We start from the raw sequence: 24,216 nt of genomic DNA, 5'->3' as shown, positions 1-24,216 counted from the left end.
GATACAAATCATCCTTAACACACACACACAGGCAACATACACACAAAGAGCCTCACCACACACACACAGGGACACTAGACATGCACTCCCACTCCCCAAACCCCTGTTTCCCTCAATGTGAAGTCCTGTCTCCTCTTCTGTGGTCTTCCTATGGTGGGTTCCACATGACCACCTAATTCCTCCCCAGCAGACAGGAGGTCAGAAGTCGGGTCAGCCCACCCCAACCGCCACACCCCCACAGTCCTGGTGATCCCATATGCCAGCCAAACCACTGTGTCTCTCGCTCTCTCTCTCTCTTTCTGCCTAATAAGCTTATGGTGATCCCTTGAGGTTTGACCATAAGACCGGATGCTGAATTCCTCCTGTGACGGCGGTGATCAGAGGTGGCTTTAGGGATGGCACATTACCCACATACTTCCCTTCTCATCGCTGAACTGAGCTGGGTCACGCATCGCTGGGTCATCGCTGTCTGGTGGAGGTGTGTGTGTGTGTGTGTATGTGTGTGAGTGAGACATATCTTGTATTCTTACATATGACCAAAAGTGCTTTGATGTTCTTATCAAAGTCGTTTTTCACACTGATTTCTCTGGGCAAAAAAATGCAGAACTGAAGTTCAATGTTTTCTACTAATTCAAGGGAAAACTATGAGCATGAAATGAAAGAGAGACAGAAAAGCATTGACTGTAACTCCCTGCTTCTGCCAGTTCTGCCCTCCATGAGGATAATCAAAAGATGAGTGGTAAGAGCTAGAGAACTATGCCACTCTGCAGCACTGACTGCAATACAATGCAATAAATCAAGAGTCTGGTCTCTGCCATATGTCTTTCTGAAACCCCTCGGTATGTACCTTTGACCTTGGCCAAGGTTATGCATGTATCATATTATGTATACACCAAATTAAGTCCAATGAAGTGGATCAATCATTTGAATCACCACTACACTGTATAGATTTCTGAGGCATTATCAGTTTCAGGATTAGGCTGATGTTGTCCTGGTCCGGTTGCCTCTCCTTTTTCACAAAGTGAAACAAAGAGAAAACTTTGACATTGATTTACTGAGCTAACTGACCGTTAAGGGTGAGTAAGACCCAAGTCTCAACTTTCTGCCTTTCCCATGAAAAATTATTTTTATGGGACAATTTCGTGTGATCCACCCACCCATAGAAAATATGGATAGTGCATTAGTATCTACCAAAGCATGAAGTCATAACCATTGAATGACATTGTAAAATATATCAAATTATATTCTGCAATACAGTCATTACTCTGACCAAAACAACTACAATTACACTGAGCACAGATATGGAGGGTGCCACAGTACTGGGGTGCCATTTTCATTGCTTTAAAAACAACATGATATGTAAAAGTCAAATATGATACAAAACATTTGATTTAAAAAAAAAATCATGCACATGTTTACATTCATTGAAGCAGAGGAAACAAATACCTGACACTAATCCCTATGGTAACAGGCACAGAAAGGGTCACAAAAATAAGACACAACATAAAGCATGGACAAAGAGAAACAAGGCAACAGAAAGAAGAAGAAAGAATGAAAGAACAAGGGACAAAGAGGAAGAAAAAGTTGGAGACAAGAAGAAGAGAGGACGAGAAGAAGGGGAAGAAGTTATGCAATCCTCTTGCTCAGCCTGCTGTCTGTCATCTGGAGACTGCAGTGTAAACTCCTGTGCTCCGGGGGGCGCTAACAGCAGCAGTAGCATCAGCAGGCAGCTCCTGGACAGGAGGAGGATTAGGAGGAGGTCTGCGCAGGACGACGATGTGGGCAGTGGTCTGGTGGCGGAGCAGAGCCTGGAGCTCGTCCTCTCCGCTGCCGACCACACTAACCCCGTTCACCTCCACCAGCCTGCGGGGAGCACCAGCACACAGACAGACAGACAGACAGACAGACCGACAGGCAGACATCAGCACATCTGCACCGCCGCCATCTCTGACCACTACCATCTCCGCCACCACCACCACCACCACGCTGAAGCCCCCGTGCCCAGAATAATCTGAGTTCTAATAATCTTTGCAGCTCACGCAGGGCAGCGTTGCCAACCAACCACAGGAGCTCGCTCACATGCCAACACTGGCCATGCCTACTGGACAGACATGGACGGATGCGTGCATGGCTTTGAGACCACAGTGATGGAGACATGCCCTTTAAAAGCCCCTGAGGAGGCTGCCTCGCTAACAGTCCTGTAGGGACTTTGGGAAGAAGCCATGTTACCTGAGAGGAAAATTTCCCTGTGGTTCAAATTAAGATATCAGCTCAAGCATTGGAACGCATGAAAGCATATTATTATGTGCATTAACAGCCATGCAGTGAGCATAATATCAAAGGGCTTAGCCGTAAAATATCTCTGAAATATTAATGCATCGTTTTAAAACAGACTCTCAGCCCATTAAACATAGCCTTCGTTAGTTTTTATTTATAGCCTTCCATCAGTAAAGAATGGAGATTAAAAGGAGGGAAAAATTAAGGCTTTGTATTTTTTCATTGACTGTGAAAAGAGGGTTGGCAGGGATTGTCTGATTAGTAACCAAACACACACAGTTACGTTCAAAAACGCTTTGTGGTGTCTGGGTGGCTCCTGTCTCAAGGAAAGAAAAAACATGCCCTCTTGTTCATTTCTTTTAGTACTGAATGTGTGTGTGTGTGTGTGTGTGTATGTGTGTGTGTGTGTGTGTGTGTGTGTGTGTTTGTGAGTGTGTGTGTATGTGTGTGTGTGTGTGTGTGTGTGTGTGAGCGTGTGTGTTTGTGTGTGTGTGTGTATGTGTGTAAGTTAGTGTGTGTGGAGGTGTGTGTGTGTGGAGGTGTGCGCGTGCATTACTCTACAGTATAGTACATGTGTATGTGTACATTGTGTGCTGCACAACACTAACAATGCCACAACTGTATATTATTCTTGTTTTATCTATTGCTACTCACACACTTCAGCGTCCAAGTTTTACGTTTCAGTGTTTTCCTGTTATGGTCTCTGCTGCTGACAAGTTTCCATGGCAACAGGGGAAAAAACTGGAACGAAGCATGAAGTGCTCCTCAACACTGGAAACTTTGGGAAGTGATGCTCCTGAGCCTTTTTTTTTCAATTTATTTTATTTATTTTTCACAAAGTCCAATCAGAAACTTTATTTATTCAAGTTGCCCTTATTCAAACCACCTCATCATCAGGACAAATGTTAATTTGACTCTATGTTTTGACTACATGGGGAAAAAAAATGTTAATTCACACAGATAACCTCAAAGCAGCTGAAGTAATAGTAACAATAACAAAAATAACCCGAAGGGCACTCAGTTAGTGAGTACAATTCTAACAAATGTGGAAAAAAAAATGTGTGGATGTAATGTAAATGTAATGTAAATGAAAATGTAATGGGGTATTCCTAGCGCTGTACTACACCCCTTCAGCAAGTTTCATAAGAATTGCCCCCCCCCCCCCCCCCCCCTTTGTCCTGCGGACAGACAAACAAAACCTTATTGGCGGGGGTAATTACAATCTTTATTAGCCTGCCTCTGCTCCTCCATTGCGTGTAGCTGAAACTATTTTACTGGTAACAGTATCGCGACTATTTGCAGTATGTATGTAATCAGTGAGGATCAAGGGCAGTCTGAGACCCTACCTGTCACTGACACAGAGGTGGGACTCCTCCAAGCGATGCACCACCACCAGGCCTTGTCCCCTAATGAGCTGGACGGTGAAGCCGAAGCCATCTGGCCCCTGCGTCTCCTGGGTGGCCACCAGCATGGCGGGGGACTGCAGAGACACCAGCTGGCCCAGAGTGGAACGTTGTTTCCTCTCAGCCTTCTCCTCCTGAGTGCATCACACAAACACACACACATGCAAAAAACCACACACACACACACACAGAGTACATATGTATTGTTGTCATATGAGACATGTACACATACATGCATACTTGTGTACATACACACACACTGCCGAGCACACGACATATATAATCAAGAGCAGTGAAATGCTGGAGGCTCTCATTTAATAGCGTACAACTGAAGAAAAGCTTTGCTTTTAAAGCACCACTCTCCAGGTGATAAAACTGGCATGCCCTGTGATCAGGCTAGTGCAGTAAAATGGCCCTTATTATCTGTGCAGTCAGCGAGATTGAGACAGAACCACTGAGGCTGCCTTTCTTCTCCTTTATTTCTCCAAGGTAGGCCGGCCAATCCCATTCCACTGCACGAAGGCATCTTCTCAACCTTCTCTCAAGTGTGAGACCATGCACTGGAACCATGAGATGAATTCCGATTCTTTTACCTCCCAGGCCTAGGAGGCATTCAAGCCTAAGTCACTTGATCCAAGTCAGTGGTTCTCAAACTTTTCACAATGAGTACCACCTATCACCATTATGACCGGCATTAAAATACAATAGTGTAGGGCAGTTTAACTACATATTTTACAATGTACATACTGTTTTGCGTCAGGTCAAGAAAGTCAAAAACTAGTTGAAATTTAACTTCAGTGATTGTGTGTTTTTTTTTTATTATACATATTTTGATATAATTTGAAGTGTTTATTTTGTCTTTATGAAAAAACATCTTGGAGACTCCGGGAGTACCACTAGATAGAGTCTGCATACCACCAGTGGTACCCGTACCACAGTTTGAGAATAACTGATCTATATCACATTACTTTACCTGGTTTCAAAAATAGTGTGTGTGTTTACTTAAAGAAAAGAAATTAAAGAAATGATTGTAGTTGTGAATAACTCTTTACACAGTGTTGTAGCATTAGCTTGCTGTTAGCTCTTGTGGAAAGACTGTTAAAACTTTCAAGGTGTGAAAGTTAAAAAATGGCAGTAGACATGATGTGTTGAGAAGTGTTACAGTCCCTCAGTAATATGCAAAGCTGTGTAATGGCACACCTAATGAGGCAATATTTTAGCCAAGATGACCCGGGTCGGCCTTCAGTTGACTTATTCCATTAAACCATTGCCTTGAGCATGCAAAGTCCCATTTGTTTGAGAGTGTCAAGGCAAAGTCCATTAAGCTAAAGGACATGTGATCTCTACTTGCTGGCACAAGTGAAGATAACTGTTTAAAAAAATGCATTCCTTATTCAATAGACACAGACAGACCTACAGTATATTGTATGTCAGCAAGACACAAGTTGTAATAAGCCATGTTTGAGACACAAACGTTTGTTTTGTCTTCACAGGCTTACCTGTGTCTTCCCCCTATTCTATCTGAGGGCAAATCTCCACACTAGCAGAAAAAGTCATTGCCTGAACACAAGTGTTGGCATCAATCTTAAAGAGACAAGATCAGGCACATGGTGTCCCTCACCACAGGTGAGTTTTGTGTTCGGTACAGCATCTGTTGACTTCATGTCCCGCCTCAAGCCAGTTCCTAGCACTGGAACAGGTTACTGCCAAGCAGGGAACACTTCCTGAATCCTTCTCAGGTGATAAGGACATGTGTGTGTGTGTGTGTGTGTGTCCACTGCTATCAGGTTTCAGAGTGATGAGCGGATAGAGCTGGTGAGGCCTGTCCAGGGTTCCCACTCTAAGTCAAAAAAATTCCATGACTTTTCCCCGACTTTCCCTGACAAAAAACCTGAATTTCCATGACTTACTATATAATGAATGGCACAATATACCGACCAATGATTTCAGAGCAGCCGCGTAGCATTCAAGAATCTTACTTTTTTAGAGCTAGAGATGAATAAATGGGCATTGAATAAACAAAGTTGGGCAAGCAGTAAAGATAATAACCAGATATAAACCAATTATGCATGGAAATATTTGTATTGATGTATTTTGGCAAGTAAATTTTAAACTGCTACAACAAAATTCCCTGATATTCCATGACTTTGCTAGCCTGGAAAATCCAGACCCTGGTAATCTAGAAAGATTAAGGGTCTGGCCACGAACAATGTAATGGCCCAACTTGAGGGGCGGCAACAAGCATGCATTTAAAAATATCACTGCACGCAATTGGATAACACTAGACCATGTTTAGTCTGAAAGATTTCGGACTTTGACGCAATCGGATAACACTACGACCAATGTGTACTGTCCTCCAACGTTGCAGCGCTGTCTTCATCAGATTAGCTGGTTCCCTGGAATGCAAGGGGAAAAAGTAACATGCATCATTGCTCATTGCCAGAGTGTCTCGCAGAGACAATTCCATTGTGCTCTCGCGAGAACTCTGGATTTCCAGGGTATGACTTTGCCCCAAAAATGATAAAATTCCCTGACTTTCCATGTCTGGAATAGACTTTCCAAAATTCCATGATATTCCAGAAATTCCATGACCCGTGGGAACCCTGCCTGTCCTGCTGGTATGTGATGTGAATGCCTCGTAGCATAGGCTGCTAAGGCCCCCCCAACAGACACACACACACACACACACACACACACACACACACACACACACACACACACACACACAGAGAGAAGCCAGATGGGGATCCCATAGAGGAAGCCTGGTGGAAACACCTTATGGGAGACACACAGGAAGAAGAAACATGCGTTTCATCTTCGTGTTTGAGGCTTCCATTCATCCAGATGCATGCCATTAACCAGAAGAATGCACTCTTTAATATATATATAGCTTATGAACCACGGAAAGCCATCAAAAGGCAGGTATAAGGGGGCAAAATGACATCTTGATGCGCTTGGTCAACTTTGATTAACTACTAATGCTAAATAGTCCTCTTTAGTATGCCAGTCACACAGTAAGTACTGACAACAATCAACAGTCTTCTTGAATGGAACAGTATTTAGCCGTTATTTGCTTTTATAATGTATTTAGCCAGGCTAATGGCTCAATGACTTAAAAGACAGGGCCTATTTATGGAGCTTTTTCTTTCCTTTTGGCATCCCTTCTTCAGGGAAGTAACACAAACCCCAGACAAGCCAAGGAGTCTGTTATGCAGGAGAATGGCTTCCAAGGTTAGTTAGAGAAGTGTGGCTGCTAGTGATGATAAAAGTATTACGCTGTCAGATATAATAATGGGTTTAGCATGGGCTTGGGTAGCGATAGCACGCATCCTAATGCTAACCCTATGAATCATCATGTGCTCCGTTACGAGCCAAAACCTGCCGCAAGTATTAGCTTTCTAATCTTTTCGCCACCGGATCTATTCAACACAATCACCATCAGGACACCGGGACCAGGGAGTAATCAAAGCAGGGCTAACTTCGGGGAGCTCCAGAGCTCGACCACAATTGCTGTATCTCGACCACCTTTCCCATGGGAAGGGTGAAACCCAACTCTACTCCTTAGCCACGGGTACCTCCGCCGTCCAACATAAGGAGTGGAGCGAAGAGTACTTGTTTAGAATTTGAGTCCATTTAAAAGAGGGGGAAGGTGGGGGTGGAGGGTGGAGGCGGAGGGGGAATTTTGCACAATTTCCTTCCAGGGCTGGTCTGTAGGCCTAGGTCCTGTGTCTACCCAGTTTCTTTTTTTTCTTTCTTTTTTTTTAAGGCAGCCAATATATAATAATTTCCGTCAGTTGTTGTCCTTCTCCTCTCCCTCCTCCTACCACATTCCCTCCCTTCCTACATCTTCTGGCCTCTTCCACTGATGCTCGCCAGCTTTGATGGATCCTCGAGATTAAGCCAGTGATGAAATATTTCCTTATTGTCTGTAATCTAGTGCAAATAAACGGCAGTCTGCTCCTTATTAGGCTTCCAGCTCCATTAGTTTCCCAGACTGCTCCACGGTCTGACCCGCGTGTTAACTCTGATTAGGTCATATGATAAACATTAGCACGGCCGCTTTTCCCACAAACTCAGCACCTAAAGACCATAGCCCCAGGGCGGCAACGTGACACGGAGGCTTTTCAAAGCTGAGCCGCGTGTGTCCTTTCATGGCACCTCGTTAGTCCGCTCTGATGGGATGAAAGAACCACATTAAAAAAAGAAGGGGGGGGGGGGGTGAGGCTAGGAAAGGAGTCTCCCATTGGGACATACAGATAGCTGTAAACACGCTAGTAGAGGTCCCACAAGCTCTTGTTCCCACCTTTACGGCTTTTGTCAGAAGTGTTTAAAACGGTTGGCATGGTTACGGTCACAGATGTCCAGAGACGGAATCTCTAATAAGTTCCGCTAATAGATAGCGCATGTCCTGATCAGAGGCTTTGCAAAGTGTGCATTGCAAAGTGCTTTTGTCCACGGAAAACAGTTAATGAGTTGCAGCATATTTTTATGGGGTGAAAAACATGATATTAGTCAACTAGGAAGACTCTAATAAAGACTGTGCATACCATAAAGAATTAATTAAACATAAGAAAAAAACATGACATGACTTGCAATTACATAAACATATTTTAACCAAGGATTATTAATGCTGATTACTGAGTCAAAAATTAATGTTTGATTGTACTACGGTACCTTGACCTGACATTCCTCGAGGGCTACCTGAAGATGAGCCAACTGGCGATTCAGGTGAACTAAGGTGATCTCCTCTTGAAACACATGGCAGTTCAGTCTCATCTTCTCCAGCAAACGCACTTCCACCCTCCTGCAGAGTTGAAAGAACATATCAAATTATTCCCCTTCATGCCTGTCGCCATTCTTTCATGACACTTGAGTCAAACTGGCTCTCTGTCTCCTGACGTACATCACTCGCAGCCACCTCAGCTATTGTTACACATCAAACCCTCACTGAGATGGATTCGGCGTATAAATGATTCAAAGGCACATTGATTAGCTTCATATGGACATCTGTGCCCGTTTCCCCTGGTGCTCAGGGGAAAGTTGATTAATGGCTCTGCGGCAGCAGTATGTGTGTGTGCCCAAGGGAGGTCCGGTTTTCAGTTACTTATCAGGTGATTAATGTGGGACCCAGAGTGGTGGGGAATGATTTCCCTTTGTTTCATTTTTAGACATGCCTGGCTGGTATCTGTAGAGTAGAGCCCTATGCGTACAAACAAAAACACCCAATAAATCCTGCCTGCTCCGGGGCAGTGATTGAACAACGAGGCGCTGGGAAAACATGTTGTATACACTTCTGTGTCAGCTCCAATACTTCCTCTGTGGATTTTATCAGTGAAAGATCTTTTTTTCCCTCCTTCTGCTGTTTGGATACAACTTGTACGGGGCAATGTTCCTGAATTATATTTAACATGATAACTTTTAATGTGTCAACTGGAAATATTTCCCTGACTAGTAAGTTGATATGGGCTTTTCTCTTGATTAAAAGCCTTTACAGACAGTCAAACAAACAGTGCTCTTTATGTCAAGTTCAGTGAATGTGTTCCTCACACATGAGTGCACTAAATCCTTCAGCACAGGAGTTTTGAACATTCTAACAAAAGATTTTGTTCCACAGCAATTTAAGGTTCTAAAATTCCATGTTGACTTCAATGAGCCCAGATAGAACGTTCATTTTCCCGTCACTCCGGTGTGACGATATGTGCTGAAGGGGAAGAACTCCGATATTTACACACAGTCCCAGGCCAAGCCAGACTTTAGTCTAAAAAACATGTTGCTTCACCACGAAATGGAGTGCAATTTGATTGGCTGTTGAAGTGTTCTGTTGGCTGTTCTGTGTATTGATCCTTTAACATGCCAACTGGATTTGTTTTCCCTGACTAGAAAGTTGATTATGAATTGTATCTATGTTTCGTCCTATATTATCACTACATGTGTAGTTGGCACATTCATTAATTCCCTCCCTCTCCATCTCAAGCCAGTGTGTGGTGAGTGTTCTGGCGTATAATGGCTGCCGTGCATCACCCAGGTGGGTGCTACATATTTTTTTCAGTCTATGGTGCTACACCACCAGCGCAACACATTGGTGGTGGTTAGTCAGGTTCCCCTTTCACTGTAAACGGTTTTGGTGCCATGATAAAGCACTAGGCTTGTAGTTGGAATGCTTTACCTCCTTGTATTCAGTAAGGTCTGTTTATTTGGATAAATGGTTTGTCATATTTTGAGTCAAGAGTTTGTGAGACATTCCACCGGTGTGGAGATGGATGCAGAACTGTATGCATAATATTATATTATGTAATAGCAGCTAGCCACTAGCATCATCGGAAAGCTGAGGTTGCGCACTTTGGTATGAAGTGCATGTTTCTTTCTCTCTCTAGTTTTGACTGTTGAATTTTGTCTGAAAAATTAGTTCATTTTAAAAATTTGTCCATTAGTGTTATTATGTGATAATAGGCTATTTTATGTCATGTTCTTGAAAAAAGTCAAATTTGGCTATATTTCCCCATAGCAGTCTGTTCTCTTTAACATTTTTAACAGGCAAGTCATTTTGTTCAAAAAATCTAAATTCATGAGTAATACAAGGTGTGGCGTGTGAACTGGTTGAATTGCATGTCTCTCACGCCCATTGCGTGAGACTTGAGAACCCTGGCTTTATAAATGTAAGTTGTTATTGTTGTTGTTGTTGTTTTGCATTATAGTTAACTCTACAAACTCTGATTCAGTCTGACTATAGTGGCCATACCTGTGCGTCCTGTGTATGGCCACCGTGCTGAGACTGTCCTTCAGGGCCTGGAGCCTCTGTCTCTTGTCCTGCAGGGAGCTCTGTGTCTGGGCCAGCTGCTCCTCCAGTTCCGCGCTGCTCAGGCCCTCTGTGTCTGGCTCCGCGTCCATATTCCGTAGCTCAACGCAGAAGGCCACCAGACCATGATGAAGCTCCTGCACCTGCAGGGTCGAATCAGAGACAAAATGGTGGACAGGCTATGCCACTGGGTGTGTGCAGAGTTATGATAAACAAACCACTAATGTGTCTGACTAAGAACACAGCATTGTATGTGGTGTGTTATTATTTTTCATTTCTATCTGTGACGATGTCCTAAGGGGCTTGGCAATCTGGAGTCATGTCACAATTGAAAGTTACCACAGTGAAATTGCAGAACAAAGACTACAGGCAGGATTGCATAATACAGTACCTCTTTGGTACATTGTATGCCATTTTTCCCCCTGAGAGAACTCATAAAATACCATAGATTACCTGCAAGATCACATTCTGAAGGGATTCCACCTGTTGGTTCAACTCTTGCAATTTCTCATCGTTGCAGCATTGTATCTGGTTTTCTACATCACAGTTGTTCATGACTGGACATGCTGGGGTCGAAGCTGAGAGCTCAGATTGTGTTGGTTTCTCCTTGAAAAGCATGCACAGTTTTTTGTCATTAGTGTCAAAAGGACAAACAGTATGATTCTGCAAAACGGATGATTGATTTTCATTTCAACCCAAAACAAAAAAAAAACACTTCCAAACATATGCGATTCATGTGAAAGGGCAGTTTCGGGTAGAACCGCATCCCTGTGATTATTCGCTCAGAGCACCATGGAAACAAGCAGAACTAGTTAATGCAATTTGGATTGAATTGAGAGAAACCAGGAGGAGATCGGATGGCTCTGCATCTGCATGCCAGGGCATAATGTTGCACAACCACATAAAAGGCATGGCCTCGAATATTGCCATTGCTCGCTGGCACCTGCTGAGTGCCAGCGCAGCCACACCTGTTTGATGCGAACCAGGAGCGTGATTGGGCCTGTCTATAAGGAGAAAGAGAGGCTCGCATGTGAAAGACCATTCAGGGAAGCACAGCACAGTGCATGCAGATGGTTGTTTTGCTCACTGAAATGGTTTGTTTTGAACGCAGCGGTCCTTGTTTGCTTCGCACACGGTGGTCTTAAGCGGTCAAGCTGCCGTGAAGCAAACACTTCAAAGGCCACAGGTGCCTCACTGAACTCTGAGCGCAAATGAGGCACAGGCTTTCAGATCCTGGATTGTGAGACAATAAAAGAAGGCATTTCCAGTACCACTTGTCGAAATTATAGATAAGGTTGTTCATTCATTCTGTTGAGAGGCACGTTGCAGAAAGTAATCTTTGGTGTGGTACCAAAAAAAAAAACTCTGGAGGAGAATGGGGTTCGATATCTATCTACGATGTAATTATGATAATTATGATAAGGGGTTTTGCCCTGGCATGGATAACAAGCCTTTACCTTTTTGCACAGAAGCAGCTCTATGAGTTGACTGTCTGTGCCAAGCACATCCCCAAGCAGCTGCTCCATGGGCAGCTCATCTGTACCAAGACAATAAAACGACAAATGATAAAAAAACAACTAATAGCAAAAAATAAATGTGCAATGACTGAGCACAATAACAAAACCCCAGTATAGAATGTTTTGGAAGATTAATGAATAAATGTCAATGCCAATTAAATATACAGTATATGCAAATGTATAATCTTATGTGTCCCTAAATGAGAGCAATGGCAAAACCAGCACCATTATTTTTTATTATGCATGAATAAAATAACAGCATCATTAACATATATTATGTTAATACTAACCCTATCTAACCCTAACCCCTAAGTGTTCCCTTACCTTCCATGACCTTCAAGATGAAGGAGTCCTTCTCCTCCTCGCTTCCAAGCATTCTCAGGCACGACTCCAGCACTTTACACACTGCTGTGTCCTGGGGTGTCCGAAGGTGTACGATCTGCTCCGATGCACACACTGTCCATTTCAGAGAAACATTTAGCAACACGTAACATGCGTAAGGATGTATATTTCTCTTTGAAGATTTTAATAAACAAAAGCAGAATATTCATAACTTTGCTTAATATTATGTTTAATTACCTTTAATTGTTACTTCAATTAGCTGTGAGTTCCTCTGGGCAACAGCACTTCTTTGTCTGAGAAATAAACAGTATGTTACAAGCTGTGGCAGAAAAATAAAAAAACAACAGTGCTTCATGTTGACTAAAGTTAGTCATGTTGACAAAAGGAACTTAAGTTACATTGTAAGTTATATCTCAACTGCCTTAAGGAGTACAGAGACATCACTAATAGTATAATGAAATGTTTGTACATAATACCCATATTTGTGGTACAAAATCATTACCCAGGTATGCATACTGAGCCACAATATTTGTGTTCAAGAGCCGCTTTTCTACAAAGTCAAATATTAGGACAATATGAGCATATTTGAATCTGTTTTCGTTTACTGCCGGCTTTATGGGCAAAATGGTACCACACCAATTATGCGCCACATTTGGATGCCATTTAACCATGACAAACAAGAAGAAACACAGAAATGCCTGTAGACAGTAAACAGAGCCCCTAGTTTCAAGCACGGGGTCAACTCACGTTTGTTTACGGAGAGAAAAGCCAATGATGCGTCTCCCTTACCTGAACCTGAACGAGCACTGGTTTAGATTGCTGACATGGGGCGAGGAGTGGGATCTGGTCATGGACACAAGGGCAGCTGTAAACTTCTCGACATTGTGCGGCCCAAACGCTGCTGTGGGAGAGAGAAAGATAGAGAGAGCGAGAGAGAGAGAGCACGGAAAAACAACGTCAGACATGACTGTGAGCATCACCATTGCCATCCATCTTCATTTATTCGATGACAAATGATATACTGTGCTACAGAGCTGAACTTTGTGCACAGTCAGCTGTTTTGGCACACGTGTGCATACTGTAGCTTAATGGTGCAATGGTTTTGGGAGTGTCCAGTTGAGAAGCATTCCTCTTGCAGTGAGGGAAATAGTGTTGCATTCATGCTGCTGACACTTACCTAGAAGCGAGTCCACTCTCTGAGAGGCCGTGTTGGGTGGATGAAGCTCCTCATAGATGGCAGATAGGAGCCTCTCTCTGTCGTCCAGGTTGGAGACCTGGAGGAGCTCTAGAGTGCTCAGGTCAATAGAGGCGATTTGAGAGCCACTGAGATGAGCTCCTGTAGCACACAGTCATGTTTAGTAAGAAAGAAAGTAAGTAAGTAATTTAACAATTAGAAAACAAATCCATACATTTAATTAGTCCACTGTTTAACTTTAACCAGATAAAATGACCATGGGCAATGATGACTCTCTTGGCATGAACCCTGCATAGTTGTTAGTGACAAAAACGGGTAGTTTAACTCAGAGGATGTGGTAAACCTTCTAATAGAATAGCCCTATGGCTTCATTTACCCTGCAAAATGAAGCCAAAAGACTCCTTCTATTAGGAGGTTTACCAGGTACCATGAGTTAATTCACCCTGGTTTGTCACGAATCCACTATCCATATTAGACCAATTGTGTGCCTTGCCAAAGTCCTATAGTGGAACTGCATCAGTGAGCATTTTCTTCCAGTTTTGTAAACAAAGCGAATAACAAGCCAAGCAAATTTAGTTCCTGTTTCAGATTATAAATCTTTTACAGTATACATCGGCTCCAAATATTCAAAACAGGGTTTACAACTCTGTTTACAAACCAAGGGCTGAAAATGTAATGTTTCGCATAATGTGGAAAGTGTTGACTGCCCCACGAGCTGTGGTGGGTAGTCCCCTTCCTTGCCAAGCAATCACAAGTCGAAGGGGCCCAGCCAGTAATCTGGCGAACGCCCACACATACTGCCCGCAGTGTGACAGATCAAACAGTGCATTCGAATGACTCTGGAGAGGAGACCGTCAGCAAGGGAGAGGCCAGGATCAGGACCGGGGCCGGGGCCAGCGGGTCCCTCCCTTGGCCGGGGCCGTGGGGAGCCACTGGGGCTTTTTCCCTTCACTGGTGGATGAAGGGAGGGAGGGGGGCAGCAAAGTCTTTACCTCTAATGAGGGGCAGGCACTGGTGGAGGCCGATGCTGCTGAACCACTGGCAGACTTCCTCCGTGTTGAGCTCGGCGAGAGCTTTGGCCCGTGGCCCGTTCAACGACTCCTAACAGCAGAAATCCCAAAAGCCATGGTCAGCAGACGGGCGTGTGTGAGCATACGCCCCAGACTCATTGACACATGGGCATACACAGACGCACACACACACACACACACACACACACACACACACACACACACAGACAAATACACACACACAAAAACATGGAGAAAGAAGGAGAGAAAGGGTGTCACAGACACACACACAAACACACATAAATACAAACGCACAGACACACACACATGCATGTACACACATATACTATGTACGTTTTATGATATATTGTCTTTTGGGCTCCCACCGTCGATTTCAAGGCAGCGCTGCCTGGAAGGCACTAGGGTTAGGCAAGGGTTAGGGTTAGGTGTGGCAGCACTGCCTTGAAGTCGACAGTGGCAATGATGCCTTGAAATCGACGGTGGAGGCCCAAAAAACCATCAAACACAGTTTATACATATCCAGAAGTGTTAAAGTCAACAATCAATTTCAAAATGCTTTAAAGGAGCATCATATAATCTTCACCATCAAATTAATTCTTTATTACTCTGTGGGTTAAGCACAATAACGTGCTGTATCTAGGCTGCTGGATCTAGGCTGCTGTATAGTCCACTGTAAAAAAAAGAAGGAAACATGAGATCATGCCAATTTCAGTTGTGTTCCTTACACAACATTTAATAACTGAAATGGATTTTTATCTCCTGTAAAACATGCCTTGTGCCAAAAAAGTCTTGGCAAACGTCGCTAGTTGCGCGAGTAACCATTTGATCAGGGCTCTGTGGTCTGGCCAGTTGCCAAACTCTGGTGAATGTTCATGCATAATGGTGGAGCATATCGTTAAAGAAAAGATTGTTGTTAGGAAGCAATTTCACTGACAAATACGCCCACTGCCCAATTCCACTGACTCGGCATGGCTTTACTCCATTTGGTGTTCTCTGTTATCAACATAATTAGATGACATAAAATACAGGTCAAAGGACACATGGAAACACAAAAGGAAAAACGTGGCCCCAGTATCATTATTGTGCTAAATTTTACCGCCTACCCTTAAACTACGACCGTTTACACAGACATGGACTAGACTGATGCGATGCAGGTATCGACAGACACCAAACAGACAGTGAGGTACATGGCACATACATTTGTGTCAACATTTTTCATAGCTGAAGCCTTCAGTGTGTGTATCACTTTACACAAATTACATGAAACTGAACTGTCAAAAGTAAGTTAACTTTTGACATATCACATGTGGTATTAGTTAGGCCAATCTTACCTTTCCAGCAAAATTTCCATTTTGGTCCTTTGATTGGGGTATATAAGATGCTGGAAAGGAATAAAAGACACACAATTATTTCTGGCAGTCATCTGCAACCATTTTGATATTTCAACGCAGTTGGTATTATTTCATTTGTTCCAGTCAAATTTGGTCCATTATTGGCACAGTTTGCGGTAGTTCGTTAACACAGCTTTAGCCATGAATCATCAAAACTAAAGAGTTTTATGAGTGCAGTCACTTACAGAGGTATTATTTAAAAGTTTTTATCTAAAGCTAACAGTCTAACTAGCTAACAGCCAACAATAATGGCTTGTTATAACAATAACAAAAAAAGAATATTTGGAACAAAACTAGCTTGCTAACTGCTATAAAAGGTCAGTCTCATATTTTCACAGGGTTTTCCACCAAAGCACCAAATGACCATTGAAAGACAGATGTGATTAGAAGTTCTTCACATAACCATGTTCCAACAAAAGGAATTATAAGATGGTATACAAAAAATAGATGACATTATAAACATGGTTACATGGCTAAATGTGGAAACGTTTTGAAAACATTGTGGCTTTGTTTAACACCAGGCCAGCTCCTTAGAAGGCCAGTTCCTGAGGTAAACTAGAATTAGAGATAGGCCACTAGGCAGATTTGATAGGTCACTTCAGGTGCCACCTAAAAATTCTACACAGTGATTGGTTATCCTCAGATGACAAGTGGAACATTGAAGAAAACCAACTACAATGTTCTTGGTTGGAGAAAAGATGTCAGGAGACTGAATGGATTGTTTCTTAATAATAATAATAATAATAATAATAATAATAATAATAAAATGCTCATTCTGGACATAGTGAAGCCTATATAAACTACTTATCTGGTGCCACCCTGAATGAGTCTGTGGTGGACTTGGGTCAGACAATTCTGGGCATACCTCTTGTCCTCAGAGGATTTTAATCTAATGAAGGGTTTATCCTATCCGCTACATGAATGATGGTGTTTTAACAGTTTGGGGACAGGAAAGGCACAACAGCACGGACTAATTAGTGAGGACTATTTAGGCCCAGGGGCAACAGTGACTTTCCCACACAGAGAGCTCTCATACTTCTGCAGTGGACAGTTGTGAATGCTGAAAAACATGCTTTTTACCACTTATTCGTCTGCATTTTAAAGTATATCTTTAGGCTTTTTGCCTTTATTCAGATAGGACAGTGAAGAGTGGGAAAGAAAGAGATGGGTTGGGATTGGAGAAATGACCGCAGGTCGGATTCTCCCCATGGGCACTTGGACCCGAATCATGTGGTATGGACGCTGCAACCACTTATACCACAGTCCACCCTGCTTTTTTATGAACTCTCTCAGAGCAACATGAACTTCTGCAGTCTGGATCAGTGAAAGCTTAAGTAAAGTAAATGTAAATGTATGTAAGTATGTAAGTATGTACGTAAAGTAAATGTGTTCAGAGTGTCATGCAGGTGCCTCTCTGCGATATGGCAGCGGTGACTTTATTACCGACAGTTATCCGCCGTTGCCTTGGCGATCCTTCCTCCTCTGACACTTTTTTAGTGTCCTGGCCAATGGCATGAAAGGTGCGGCTTCTGGGCACTGTTTCTCCCAGACTGCAGGTCCGAGCAGCTGGTTTCTGTGAGCATACATAAGTAAGTATAAGTATATATACTTTTTTGATCCCGTGAGGGAAATTTGGTCTCCACATTTATCCCAATCAGTGAATTAGTGAAACACACACTAATCCAGAGCTACCTGCTACATCGGCGCTTGGGAGCAGTGAGGGGTTAGGTGCCTTGCTCAAGGGCACTTCAGCCGTGGATGTGGGCATGGGAGAGCAGTGAGCAGTGCTCAACCACTTCCCCCGCCCACATTTTTCCTACTGGTCGAGGGTCGAACCGGCAACCCTTCGATTACAAGCCCAAAGCTCTAACCAGTAGGCCACGGTCCCACATGCAACAAGATGGGCCAAATGAAGTCATCACATCATACATCAAATGTACAGTCATACATTCAGTCATGCACTCAGTACATTGTGCTTGTCTCTACTGGTGTGCATAATTTCTCAAGGAAGAAGGAGGAGGATGTAAAACAGATAAAATAGAGCAAAATATAGAGCAAAGATGGAAAAAAAAAACAAGCACACAAGTTTGTCAGTTTTGCTCTCATGGCATGTAATTTTTGTGTGGCTCACCCGCTGGTGGAGAAAAGCCTCCATCTTACTGCTGAGGGGAAGCAACCGTAGCTCTGTCTTCAGTAAATCATGGCTGCTGGAATCCTTGTTGCTCAGATCATCTGAGGGACAAGAGAACCAAAACAGCATGTCAGGAGGAAGTTCACAGTAGCCATGGGCTGATGGAAAAAATAAGACTGGCAGTGTTGAAGCCCTCCCTCTCTTTGGGTCACTGAGACCCTCTCTGGGAAACCAAACAAGCCCAGTGTTGAACCAACATGGGAAAATATTAGCCTCAAACTTGGACTTGTCATATGCAGATACCATATTTGGTGTACACTCCTCTGGCAAATACTTTGCTCTCTCTCTCTCTCTCTTTTTTTTTTTCGTCCTTGTTGTTGTTGAACGAGTCATTCAATTTATTCCTTGATTGGAAAGGCATTGGTGGAGTCACACCCAGGCTTAGAATCATGTTCCTCTTGGACCACTGTCTCTGATTCCTGGTTGGGAGGGATAAGCCCGTGTCATGAACCCTCAGACCTGTCCACACATGGTAGTCTGCCTCAGTGGAACTAGATGTTGTGGCCACGGTCGCCCCGGCAACCCGAAAGGACATATGAAGGTCTGGCTGGCCGATGGCATAGTTTTGTGACAACCCATGGTTTCCCACAGAAAACAGACATTCAAACATTCCCACAAACACTTTTTTGCTGAGCCTGTGAGGGGAATGGCTCTCTCTCGCTGCAGCTCTGCCCTTTCAGAGAGCTCCGAAGTGATCAAGGGCTGGGAATTGTCATCCTAATATGTCTATCTATTTTTCTTTCATAAGTTGGCTTGCTGACCTTGTTCGGTTGGGGCTAATTATGAGCTACATGAGTCAACCTCCCAAGCTAACTCGATATCCCAGACATCCCTTGAAGTTCATATTAGTAATCTATTTATTGAAATATTGTTTATGGCTATGATCCAACAATGCTGGGACACTGAGGACAGACATACACCGTCAGGCCAAAAAATGGACTGATTTCTTTAAAGCATCAAAAACAAAAACAAATCTCCTTCGCTCTGGTCTTGGCATGCACCTGAGTTTCACGAGAACTCGATAGAAATGCAAAGCATAAAGAGATCAACTGTACATCTCTGTTACATCTCTGCGTCTGAATTATGAAGTGGATCAAGATAAGCTGGTACAGAGGGATTAAGTGTACTGCTGATTACATGCACTAAGGAGACCACGGCAGGATAGGAATGTTGCAGTAGCAGTGTGTCTCTAACCACAGACTCACTCACAACCTCACAATGTCACTTCCCCAGGAAATCTCCATCCCCTGCTGTGCACCACACTCCACTGACTTACTTACGTTGCTTTTTTTTTTTTTAAAGGGAAAATAGCAAACATAGAAAGAAGCTCTAGGCTGTCGGGACTGAAACACATCCGCAGTACAGCTGTGCCTTGAGTTATGTCTCGAGGATAAAAAGGACGTGAGTTAAGTGCAAAAAAAGACCTGATAATGAATCTGGGAAAGTAAGTCGTGGAGATGCTGAGACACACATGGCCTGTCACCAGTGTGTCCCCGCTGTCCAGTGTAGAGAGGGAGGGTGGTGGTGGGGTGGTGGTGGATGGAGCGTGTGTGTGTGTGTGTGTGTGTGGGGAGGATGTGAGCATCGAGGAGCCCTGTGAGTTCAGGGAAAATCTCAGTAATGGCGAAGAGTCACCGCAGGTCAAGCTCTGAGAGAAGCAGTCTGGACAGGGCCTCTCAGTCAAATGCTTCGCCCCCGACATGAATAAATAACCACACACATGCACACACACACACACACACACACACACACATACACATACTGTACACACACTCACTCACACACAGTCGCACATTCACACATACACACTCACACACCTACACACACTCACACACATAGTCTCACACACACACACACATACACAGTCGCACATACACACACACTCACACACCTACACAGTCTCTCACACAAACATAGACACATACACAGTCACACACACCACACACATTCACTCACTCACACACCCACACAGAAACACACATTGTCGAGCCAGTCAGACACATATCCTATTAAACTGAAGGTTTGCAGCCAGTGATCGGCCTGGGCAGTTGGTATTCTGTGGGTCAGGGAGTGGAGGAGCCTGCACGAGGAGATCGTGGGAAGAGGCCGGGCATTTCCACACGCTGCCAGCTGTTTCCCCTGACGCTACCGAGCCTCGCTCTGCCCATTTTCACACATGGAACCAAAGGAATTCTTATTTTAGTGCAAAAACAGCAGTGAAATTCAAAATGAATTTTTATTAGCCATTTTGGCTGTATTTTAAAAAGGATAAAATGTGGTCGGTGAAGTGAAAGCTGCTTGGTATTCACAAGACTGGACAAAAGGGCTAAGAAAGGGTGAACTATATTTGCAAGTCAAAAGCAGGAAGTATTTTAGCCTCTTACATTTATGGGAACCCTCACATGCGAAAAGTGATGAGCGTGACAACCACTTCTAACCCCCCCCCCCCCCCCCCACCAGCCCCACCCCCCTGCCCCACGCCCTCCGACACCCCACCTTCCCAGTCCAGCTCTAACCCTGCACGACTCAATGGCCTCTTGTTACCAGGAGGGCTCTGGTCAAAAGTATTGCTGTCATTGTCGTGACGTGACGTCCCAGTTGGTGAGCCCAGGGTCTCAAAGAGTGTGATGGCAGCCTCACTGAGCCGGAGGAGAGGAGAGGAGAGGAGAGGAGAAGGGAGAGGAAAGGTAGAGATGAAAGGAAAGAAAAGGAGAGAAGAGGGGAGGAGAGGAGAGGAGGAGAGGGTAGTGGAGAGGAAAAGAGAAAAGGTAAAGAAAGGAAGAGGAGGAGAGGAGAGTGGGTCTGTGAAGGAGCTGGGCTGGGCTGTGCTGAGTCACTGGAACCCGATGCCTGGGAACCGGCCGGCCGGCTGCACACAGGGGAACGGCCGGAACAATGGTCCGAGTGGGAGTCCTCCGCCGTGGCGCAGAGGCCTTTGTGCCGATGAGCCATCACACACCAGTGTCCCAGTTAGGACACACAAGTCACCGAGATGGATGCCATTCTTTGGCCACTTTCAAATGGAATCGTACAGTATTCACTTTTCATCGTTTTTTTTCTCTCTCTCTCTCTCTCTCTGCACACAATACGCATTCTTGCATCTCTGAAAAGGAGGGGAAATACCCTGAAGCGGCCTTGGAAATCAGGAACACCTGAGTCACGGTTCAATATAATAGCCACATTGTGTTGTGTCTACCCACAAACTCTTCCGACCACTTCACAAGTAAGCCACTCTGAGCAATCACAACGAATGTCTTTAGCGTCTCTAGAAGCTAACACTGATGAAAACAGCTATTATACACTCCATTAAAAGTTGTTTATACTTGTCTATATTCCAGATTTGTGGAAAAACATTAGTATGCACGCACACCATAAAGAACTATCAATTTCACTATGAACCAGAAGCGGACATCACAGGTTCAAAAAGTAAAGGTCCTGTCATATTCGATCCAACAAGTTAGTAAACCTGCTGATCCTAATTAGGCAGAATAGATCATTAGTGATATCTGTACTGAAAATGCACAGGTAGAAAGAATACATGGTAGGACTTTTACTTTCTGACCCCTGGATGTCCGCCTCTGCTATGAACGAATTTCACTGTGCCCTGGAGAGTTTAGTTGAGGTGCTGATGATCACCTTTGAGACATGCAAGAAAACGATAAGCAACATTCAGGACTCACTCACCTAAGTTGTGCTCAGTAAACTGCAGAAGATTAACCCCTATGTTGAGACTTCCTGCAAATACAAATCAACAAGAAAGATTTGACCTGCACTGTAGATGCAAAGTGCCAGTCTCAAGACAGCTCAAACAAACACACAACTGTGGAGCCATTAGTAGTGCGTGCTTTCTAGCGGCGTGAGCAATACTGTGGTGATTCAGCCTGGCTGAAGCCTTACTCTTTCTGGGGTACTCGGGTAGCGGAGCCACTTGGAAGGTACTACGAAGGAAACTCTGCATTGACCACTCCACTCGGCTCTCTCCGAGAGCTGTGACAGCAGCAGCCGTCTCCTTGTCTGTTTCATCCATCTCTCTCACTGGAGGGGACAAGGAGCAGTCCTCCATTTTGTCATTGACCTCCGTCTTCTTCTCCTCCTCCTCCTCCTCCTCCCTGACCTGCTCCTTCCTCCCTCCGTCCTTGTCGTCCTTGGCCTCCAGCTCGGCGGTGGCCAGGCTGCACTCACTGTCCACTCCCTCGCTGCCGGACGTGAGCGCCACGCTGTCCTCCTCCGAGTTGATGTCGAAGAACTGGTCGTCGTCCGCCGCGTCCACGTCAGAGGGCGTGGGCGGAATGAGGTTGATGACGGGCGGCGTGAGCAGGCCGCCGTCGCTGGTGCCGCCACTGCTCGCACTGGCGCCGCCGCCGCCAAAGAGCAGGAAGTCTTCCTCGCTGTTCAGACTGCCCAGCGTGGCCCGCGGCTGGATGGGGAGAGACGAGAGTGGAGCCAGCTTCCTCTTCCGTGCCGCCCGCTGGCTCGCGGACACCGAGCTGGACGAGCGCGCCATGGCGCATCTCGATGTCGGACCGCCGCCTTCCTCCTCCACCTGGTTGTCCTCTGTGAATAAGATGAAGGTCGGGTTGATGAGCCCCAGGTCCTCGACGATAATGTGGATGCTCTCTGCACCCTCGGCCGTACCTGCGATAAGGTTGTCATCTCTCCCGTCCTGTGAGCAAAGAGCGAAGTCCCTCTCCTGAGCCTCGACGCACGAGCAGCGGAACAGTGTCCGAGCGAATCGCAATGTCCTCTCCCTCCACGAGCGTCTCCGTAAGCTGACCTCCTCCAGCTCCGCTGACGAGCCCACCGTAGCATTCATGGCCACCCGGCGCCTGACCCGACTTACTCAAGGCAGCTTGGCAACCATGCCAGCAGGAAACCTCCACCACAAACCCTGTCTATGCCTCAGAGACAGGCGGGATCATGTCTAATCTGCTCCGATAAACAAGTGCATCTGCTAGTCTTGCCACAAACACCAAGCTGTTGCCACACCACAGAGAAATAAACAGACTCTCTATATCGCCACAGCCCAGAGAGAGAGGTGTGTGTGTGTGTCTGTGTGTGGCCATTGCATGCAATACTAATTGTGCCCATGACTTGTTGCTTAGCAGTGGCATGAAAGCTGGCCGAACCGCTGGTCTCTCAGTGGGTCAGGTGAACACTTGAGGATGAATGGCAGCTTTAATTAAAAGCTTTTGATATGTAAATAGAGAAGACACCGCTCTGTGTTGCAGCACTGCGTGATAAAGGATAGTGATCAAGATGAAACAGCTGACCTGAAATTACAGACAAAGTGAACTGTGCATCTTGGATATCTTTTAAAAAAGGTAGTGGACTCAAACATGGGCCCTAAAATATTACAACGAAATAAATACATTTATATAATATGATTGCTTTAGCCAATTCTCTATCAAATTTACACATTTCAGACTGCACACTAATGTGACAATTGAAGTTTTTTTTCCAGCTCATAAAATAAATGTAGTTTTATAAGGGTCCTCATGTGGTCAGGTGGAACATTAACTGCAGGGGATTTCTCTGACTTTAATATGGTACGACTGAATTAATACCTAATTGTAAAAGATAATGGGCAACTGAGTATATTACACAAAACCCTTGCTTTTTCCCTGTGAATTTCGTCTGAGCTTTAATGCAGGTGAAGACAGTAGTCTTTCTGTGGGTCACTTACTGGTAAGCTTCTAGTCTCTCCATCCTGGTGCATGCACACACACAGACACACACACAGAGATGTGCATGCACACACACAGACACACACACCGATACACATTCAGGCACACACATGTACTCTCTCTCTCTCTTTCTCTCTCAAACACACACACACACACACATATACACACTTTATGTGGAAAACAGACCTTGAGCCTGTGGAGTCATGCCACACTCCTATTATATTAAGAAGCTGGGATTTCTGATTCTCATTCTCATAAAAGGGTGTGTGTGTGTTTGTGTGTGTGTGTGAGAGTGTGCCTGGGCCAAGCCGTATGTGATTGCTCATTAGCAGCCTGGGTGAAGAGGAACAGGGAGACAGTGAGTCAGCACAGGAGACACCAGACGATAA

General features: G+C 44.6%; 1 protein-coding gene across 1 annotated transcript; it reads right to left on the bottom strand.

Moving 5' to 3' along the window:
• Positions 1–1,253: 1,253 nt before the first annotated feature.
• LOC121684864 lies at positions 1,254–22,956 on the bottom strand. Its single transcript, XM_042064987.1, has 16 exons — positions 22,041–22,956; positions 21,828–21,878; positions 18,084–18,184; positions 17,396–17,525; positions 15,893–15,942; positions 14,523–14,631; positions 13,513–13,671; positions 13,125–13,236; positions 12,573–12,628; positions 12,318–12,449; positions 11,934–12,013; positions 10,930–11,082; positions 10,420–10,619; positions 8,355–8,484; positions 3,624–3,814; positions 1,254–1,863 (listed from the first exon to the last, which is right to left on the bottom strand). Exons 1-16 carry the CDS (start codon positions 22,954–22,956, stop codon positions 1,659–1,661), a joined length of 2,775 nt encoding a protein of 924 aa, XP_041920921.1. The 3' UTR covers positions 1,254–1,658.
• Between the last annotated feature and the right edge of the window lie 1,260 nt (positions 22,957–24,216).

This window comes from Alosa sapidissima, chromosome 16 (assembly GCF_018492685.1).
Source record: "Alosa sapidissima isolate fAloSap1 chromosome 16, fAloSap1.pri, whole genome shotgun sequence".
Taxonomy (NCBI): Eukaryota; Metazoa; Chordata; class Actinopteri; order Clupeiformes; family Clupeidae; genus Alosa; species Alosa sapidissima.
Note: the sequence above shows the minus strand (reverse complement) of the source record. Positions and strands in the feature narration are given on the sequence as shown.

What these genes read in the sequence shown, in the direction of transcription:
- LOC121684864 (XM_042064987.1), bottom strand. Translation starts at nt 22,956, where the DNA reads ATGAATGCTACGGTGGGCTCGTCAGCGGAGCTGGAGGAGGTCAGCTTA. An exon ending in GTTTACTGAGCACAACTTAG is followed by an intron (nt 18,185 to 21,827) that starts GTGAGTGAGTCC and finishes CTTGTCCCTCAG; the next exon opens with ATGATCTGAGCAACAAGGAT. An exon ending in CATCTTGAAGGTCATGGAAG is followed by an intron (nt 12,014 to 12,317) that starts GTAAGGGAACAC and finishes GTCTTGGTACAG; the next exon opens with ATGAGCTGCCCATGGAGCAG.